This window comes from Pelobates fuscus, chromosome 6 (genome assembly GCF_036172605.1).
Source record: "Pelobates fuscus isolate aPelFus1 chromosome 6, aPelFus1.pri, whole genome shotgun sequence".
NCBI lineage: Eukaryota > Metazoa > Chordata > Amphibia > Anura > Pelobatidae > Pelobates > Pelobates fuscus.
In genome coordinates, this window is record NC_086322.1 from 146,816,567 (window position 1) to 146,823,531 (window position 6,965).

A 6,965-nucleotide genomic window follows, 5' to 3' on the forward strand; every position below is an offset into this window, starting at 1 on the left:
TCATTCTCCCCTGTTTTTGTTTATATATGAATACTCTGTGGTGTATTAAAAGGCATTCACATCTAAAAATGTTTACAGTGTTATATAATTTTTGGTTTAATGAAAATTTTGTATGTATCGTTCTTCCAACAGTTTGCTCTGAAAAGGATCATCCCAGTTACTCTCATTATCCACTTACATGTGGTGGTGGAAGTGGTATTGTGCAAAGCACTGCCTTCTTGGTTCTCCAATCAGAAAATGCAAAACTAGAAAGGGAAGCCTCCCACTATAAGAAAAAGTATAATCAACTTTCCAGGTGAGAATGCAATATTGTTGTTTTGTATATTTTTTCCCATACATCTCCTTCCAAAATGTAGAGGTATTCTATATGTTTTTGTGTTTTCTTTATAGAAATATTCATAAACGTGAAGATAAGAAAATGAAAGTGTCTGAAACACCTGCTCCGTTAAATGCTTCTCATGAATCATCTGGGATGTTGCCTTCAAACAAGGCAGTACCAAGTCACGTTTCTCCTACCAAGTCTGAAATTCCTAATCTATATCTAGCATCTCCAGGAAAGACCGGTATGCAAAGAAAGCGGGAAGCACCTCCATACAAGGCAGAGGCCATTAAACGTGTTCCATTATCGCCTAGCAAGGCTGGAAGGCATAGTGTGCCATCAGCTTCTCCAAGCAAACCTGCAATGCTTACAAGGTCGGAAATATCTCCAGAACAGACTCAACTGCCATTGCTCAGCTCTCTGATTTCATCCCCATGCAAAAAACAAACCTTGCTAAAAAATGAGGATTCACCAAAACAAACATTTTTTGATGTTCGATCAAAATCCTTGCCGTACTGTCCAACACAGTTTTTCGACAATTCCAAGTTGGGAACGTTACCAGGTAACTTTTGTGAATAATATTATATTCTGTAATATTTATAGGTTACTTTTGCGGTTATTATAAAAGTACTTGTTAAGACCAACATTTGAAACTTGGCAAATTTCAACTAGTCATCTGACATTAGCAATATTTGTAAAGATACTTTCCTGCATACTGGCCTTGCCTTCCAAGTGCTTTATTCCGCAAACGTTTCCAAACATTTTCTTTTTATAAGTAGTCAAAGCAGCTTAATAACTCCATGAACGTATAGTTTGTGTGCCAGGTCAGTGTTATAGACATCCTTTTTTTTTTTTTTTTTTTTTTTTTTTTTTTTATGAACAATTGCGTGTTGCTAATGATGCATGCAAATTTCTTAATAAGTAGCATTAAAAATACAAAAAGGGCTATGTGCACTAGCCGTGAAACTTGTCTTGCTGTGTTCCTGCATGAATCTTACTTATATTGATGCTGATGCTTCATTGAGCTACGTTTCACTTTATCAGTGATTCAGCTTACCTGGTACAAACTAGGGATCGACCGATATTGATTTTTTTTAGAGCCAATACCGATAATCTGTGAACCTTCGGGCCGTATTCTGTACATATAACATTTTTTTTTTTTTTTTTGGCAAATATTTTTTTATTATTAAAGGACCACTATAGGCACCCAGAACACTTCAGCTTAATGAAGTGGTCTGGGTGCCAGGTCCGGCTAGGTTTAACCCTCTTTTCTATAAACATAGCAGTTTCAGAGAACCTGCTATGTTTATAATAGGGTTAATCCAGCCTCTAGTGGCTGTCTCATTGACAGCTGCTAGAGGTGCTTCCGCGCTTCTCACTGATTTTCAGTGAGAAGATGCCAGCGTCCATAGGAAAGCATTGAGCTTTCCTATGGACTGACTGAATGCGAGCGCGGCTCCAGCCACGCATGCACATTCAGCAGAGGAGGAGGCGAGTCCCCCGCCCGGCGCTGGAGAAAGAGGTAAGTTTAGCCCCTTCCAACCCCTAGAGCCCAGCGGGAGGGGGACCCTGAGGGTGGGGGCACCCTCAGGGCACTATAGTGCCAGGAAATAGAGTGTGTTTTCCTGGCACTATAGTGGTCCTTGAAGTGGTAAAGGCACAAAATATTCATGCCAGTCAAATTTTTATGTTTTCAAGAATATTTGTGTGTGTGTGTGTGTGTGTAGTGGATGCAGTGAGAGTGTTTGATTAGTAAATGCACTGTGTTTGTGTAGTGGATGCAGTGTGGGTAGTGGATGCAGTGTGTTTGTGTGTACATATGTGCAGTAGGAACTCCCCCCACACCCCTTACCTGTCTTAGTGTTCCTTATCACCCTCTCCCCCATAGTATTCCTTACACCATCCTATAGTGCCCCGTCACTTAAGTGCCCCCTCTCACTCCCTCCTTGGTCCGCGCTCATCGGTGTGTCTCCTGGTAACGTGGACGAGCGGAGCGTTGCGCACAGCGGTACAGGAGATTCAATCTCCTGTACCCGGCCGGACTGACAGGAAGTGCTCTCTCAGTGAGCACTTCCTTTCAGTCAGGCAGAGTTCAGGAAACATAAGTTCCGCGGTGCGCACTGCTCCACTTGGCCATGCTACACAGAGTGCCTGGCTGGAGGGAGCGCTGCCCCCCGCCCCCCCCCCCCAGGCCGGTGAGTCCTAAGGCGCCCGCTTGTGCTTGCGCCGGACCACCTCATTATCGGTATTGCCCGTGATTATTCAGAATATCAGCCAATAATATCAGCAAAACCGATAATCAGTCAATCCCTAGTACAAACAATACGTGCATTAATCTATCTCAGGCTGCCAATGCTGGAATTTTAGCAATTCATATTACTCTGCTGATGTTAAAGGGACACTATAGTCACCAGAAAAATTACAGCTTAATGTAGTTCTGGTGAGTACAATCATTGCCTTCAGGCGTTTTTATGCAAACACTGCCTTTTCAGAGAAAAGACAGTGTTTGCATTGCCCCTAGGGACACCTCCAGATGGCCACTGGAGGTGCTTCCTGGCTCAGTTCTGCTCAGTAGGCAGCAGTGCTGTTCAACGTCTTCACGCTCTGCATGGGAAGCGGAATTTTCCTCATAGAGATGCATTGATTCAATGCATCTCTGTGAGGAGGTGCTGATTGGCCAAAACTGTGTTTGGCCCAGCCCTTTGCTGTTTTCAGCCAATCCAATGCTTTCTCCATGGGAAGGCATTGGAATGCTAAAAAATCAGCCATTCCTATGTCACCAAAGGGGCGGAGCTAGCGCCGGCAGACCTGTGTGGTTCGGGAAATAAGGTGAGTTTTAGTTGCTTTTAGGGGGAATATACTATTCTCTTCTCTTTTCAAAAATAGGTGCAGAAATTTCACTTTGTGTACTGAAGGACGAAGGCCTTTTTAAAACTCGACGCATTTTTGACCAAGGTCTTTTTGACACTTTTTAAATGCGTTTATTTAACCACAACTTTCCCCTTTCTGTTTAAGTGCACTTATACATATTATGATATATGATTTAAAGGATAAAAAGGAATTCCTATGCAATATCACTACAAGGGATTGCTATAATCACTATACTCCCTTGGATTCTACGAGCTCTTGTAAGAACTATTCCTGCTTGACTCTCTGGAGAAAGAGGTTCACCCACTGGAGCCTTGTCGTAGGTCCAGGGTGGGTAGGAGACGGCGAACCCCCAACCAAGCTGCTGCGGTTGTGGGGTCTGCAGTGCTTATGGTGTCTGGTGGAGTGCTTGGAGCCCTCGGTGAGCGCTAGGAGCATCTGTCGGTGCAGGTACCCAACCGGGATACAGGAAGCTCCGTTACAACTGTATACAGTGTTTTTTATCTTGCAATATTTTGCACATGGTCTAAAATTTTTCTATGCCAAATAATAATGCTTATCTCATACAGTAGATGTAACAAAATTAGATAAATACAAATGGTAGAATACGATGCTTTATTTATTTTGACAATCTTCATTTTCCTAAATTCTCTGCACTCAACACAACTGAAAATAAACAGGATAATAGCAACAATGCCCGTTGACACGCAAATACATTGCTTATATGTAAGTGTAAGGATACTGAAGGCATTACTAGCAGTTCAACATATTGAAATGTCAACAGAAAATAAAAAGAATGTCTGCATTTAAGCATATGCCCACATCCAGTAAAATTTAAATGTTAAACTTCCTAATCAATATTGTATGCTAGTGTAATGCTGACAGTGAAATGGTGGAGTTAATTCACTCCTCCCCTTCAGTGCTTGTAGGAATAATTAACCCATTGAAACCTCCTGTCCTTTTTGGAAACTGGGAGTGGGTGAACTTACATTTTTTTTAGCAATTTGCAAGCATTATGCCAATGATTAGTGGATTATGGCACTAAAATTAGTTTTTCTGTATGCTGTTAAAGATTCATTGTATTCCTAACACTATAGTGTCCCTCTTGAGGAGACTGGGACAGTGCATCAAAGACCCCTTCAATGAGATGAAATGGTCTGTCCCTGACCCTATAGTGTTAAACATGCTAGCTATCTGCATATATGAAGAACATAAAACATTTAGTTTTTTGACTAGTGATGCCCAACTATTAAATACTCTTATATTGTCTCAGTGCCAAGTTTTGAAAGTGTATAGCCAATTCTTAATTGTTTTATGAAGTTCTGCATGTTAAGAAACACTAATTATTAAAGGATCACTATAGTGTCAGGAAAACAAAGCGTTTTTTCTGATGCTATAGTGCCCTGAGGGTGCCCCCACCCTTAGGGTCCCCCTCCCTTGGCATTGAATGGGTTAAAACCCCTTCAGCAGCTTACCTTATTCCAGCACCAGGCTCCCTCGGCGCTGGTGACCTCTCCTCCTCTTACTCAATGCTTTCCTATGGACACTCTGCTCGATGGAGGCATAATCTACCTCCAGCGTCGCAGATGTGCCTCTAGAGGTTGGCTTAACCTCAAATGTAATGTATGTTTGCATCTGAAGGGTTAAAACCTGAGGGACCTGGCACCCAGACCACTTCATTGAGCTGAAGTGGTCTGGGTGACTATAGTGTCCCTTTAACATAACAAGCAAAAAGTAATACACACATTTGAATTTAAATCAGTATTTGACTAGTCCTAAGCCAATGAGAATACAATCCAGACTCAAATGATCATTTCTAACCAGAAAATGCACAGATCGCTTAAAACTAATAGGCATTTTTTTGTTAACTTGAATCGTCCTTCCTTAACTGTTAAATATCATGTGTGTTTTAGTCACATAACCCTTTTACATACAGTGCATATTTAAAAAAAAAAAATTATATATTTTTTTTAAAACATGATTTCTTCACATTTGTAATGTGTATCAAGTGCGTTGATCTATATTTCATTCTATTTCAGATGTAAAGAATGTTGAATCTACAGCTGAAACAGAAACATGGTGGTATGACCGAAAAAAGGAAACTGCCAATGAATGTAAAACTTCCTAATGTGCATCTCTCATGTGAATATTCCTGCACTTGGTATAGCTGTAATACTTCCCAAAGTTAACATGGTCATTAACATCTTCTTCGCTGAAGGAGTATAACACACATTTTTCTGGATGAATGTAAATCAAAGTCTTATTTGTAAATATTTTGTTTAACATCTTTAGCACAGCAGTCACTCTAATCTTTGGGTAGGGGTTTTAATACAAGAGTTTCAGCAGAACAACACAGCATTCATTAATTTTAAAGAAGTCCTATATGATGGCATCAGTGCAGATTATAAATTTAAAATGTATGTTATGTCTTTACTTTTTGTTTGTCATCTTCCTATATCCACTTTATTTGAATGTTATTTTGTTTGTCATGTTAATAAAGTGCAATATGACCTTTGATGTATAAACTATTTCATGTGTTTATTTTTCACTTATTTGACCATTTGGGTTACTTTTTCATCTAGGTTAAACCTCAACAAGTGTTAATTTGATATTTGCTAAATAACTTGCAATAAACTCTGAGAATGGTATGGCAGGATCATGGATATCTTCTCCTTCCAAAGGGCCAAATTATCAAATGGCATATCATGGTACTAAACTCTGTGACAGCTTTTCAGAAACTCTGCAATCCTGGCCAATGCCTGTTGGCAATTCTGCATTTTAAAGTACAGATGGGGCTTTTTGCCTATCATAATTTCTACACATCTAATGCAACTAAATAGAAATGACTCCAGATATGTTGACTTACTACTCCTTATTGGATAAATGCTTCATATGTCTAGGACAAATGTATGAGGAACAAATTACAGTATTAAGGCTAAATTTCGTATATTGCAATGCTATAACTTTAATAGCAGTAACAGAATCCAAAACCACTGCACAAAATAATATAATTAAAATGTGTTTGAAAAAACAAACTACAATATTTTGTAAATCAGTAGTTGTCACCAACAATAATGTACTATTTTAAATGTACGTGATATATCACCTATAAATGAGTGGGACGCATAAAATATGTACTATATACTCTAATGTATTGTAATTAATACTTTTAAATACCAGTCAATGTGTTTATTGAATATGACCTTCTGTTAATCATATAAGAATCTTTAACCCCTTAAGGACTGAGCCAAATGTACACGTTGTGATCAAAACGTAAACAAAACTTGGAATTTGCGCTATGTCTGTTCAGGCGTAATTCACCTCTTTCATGTTGTGTGCACCCACACTTATTATATATCATTTTATTCAGGGGAAACAGGGCTTTCATTTAACATCAGATATTTAGGTATGAAGCCTAATTTAATCCGAATAAAATATAAAAAAAGTTACGAAAACGCGATTTTCTTTTTTTTAGTTCTACGTGAATTCTTACTGTGAATGTCGAAATACGGTTTGCTTTTACTGCAATAAAATATGCATATTTGTATTCAGCAATGTCTCACGTGTAAAACAGTACCCCCTAAGTACAGGTTTTATGGTGTTTTGGGAAGTTACAGGGTCCAATATAGCATGTTACATTTTTTCACATTGAAATTCGCCAGATTGGTTACATTGCTTTTTAGACCGTATGGTAGCCCAGGAATGAAAATTAGCCCAGGAATGAAAACTACACCCATGATGGCATACCATTTGCAATACTAGACAATCCAAGGTATTG

General features: G+C 39.2%; 1 protein-coding gene across 1 annotated transcript in view; it reads left to right on the forward strand.

The window, feature by feature from the left end:
• CENPE (centromere protein E) overlaps positions 1-5,440 on the forward strand; it is a 93,502-nt gene extending 88,062 nt beyond the window's left edge. Inside the window, exons 57-59 of the mRNA XM_063425813.1 lie at positions 133-295; positions 391-881; positions 5,227-5,440. Coding sequence (XP_063281883.1) covers positions 133-295; positions 391-881; positions 5,227-5,315 — 743 coding nt within the window. The 3' untranslated portion in view covers positions 5,316-5,440. The remainder of the gene's footprint in view (positions 1-132; positions 296-390; positions 882-5,226) is intronic.
• Positions 5,441-6,965: the final 1,525 nt, after the last annotated feature.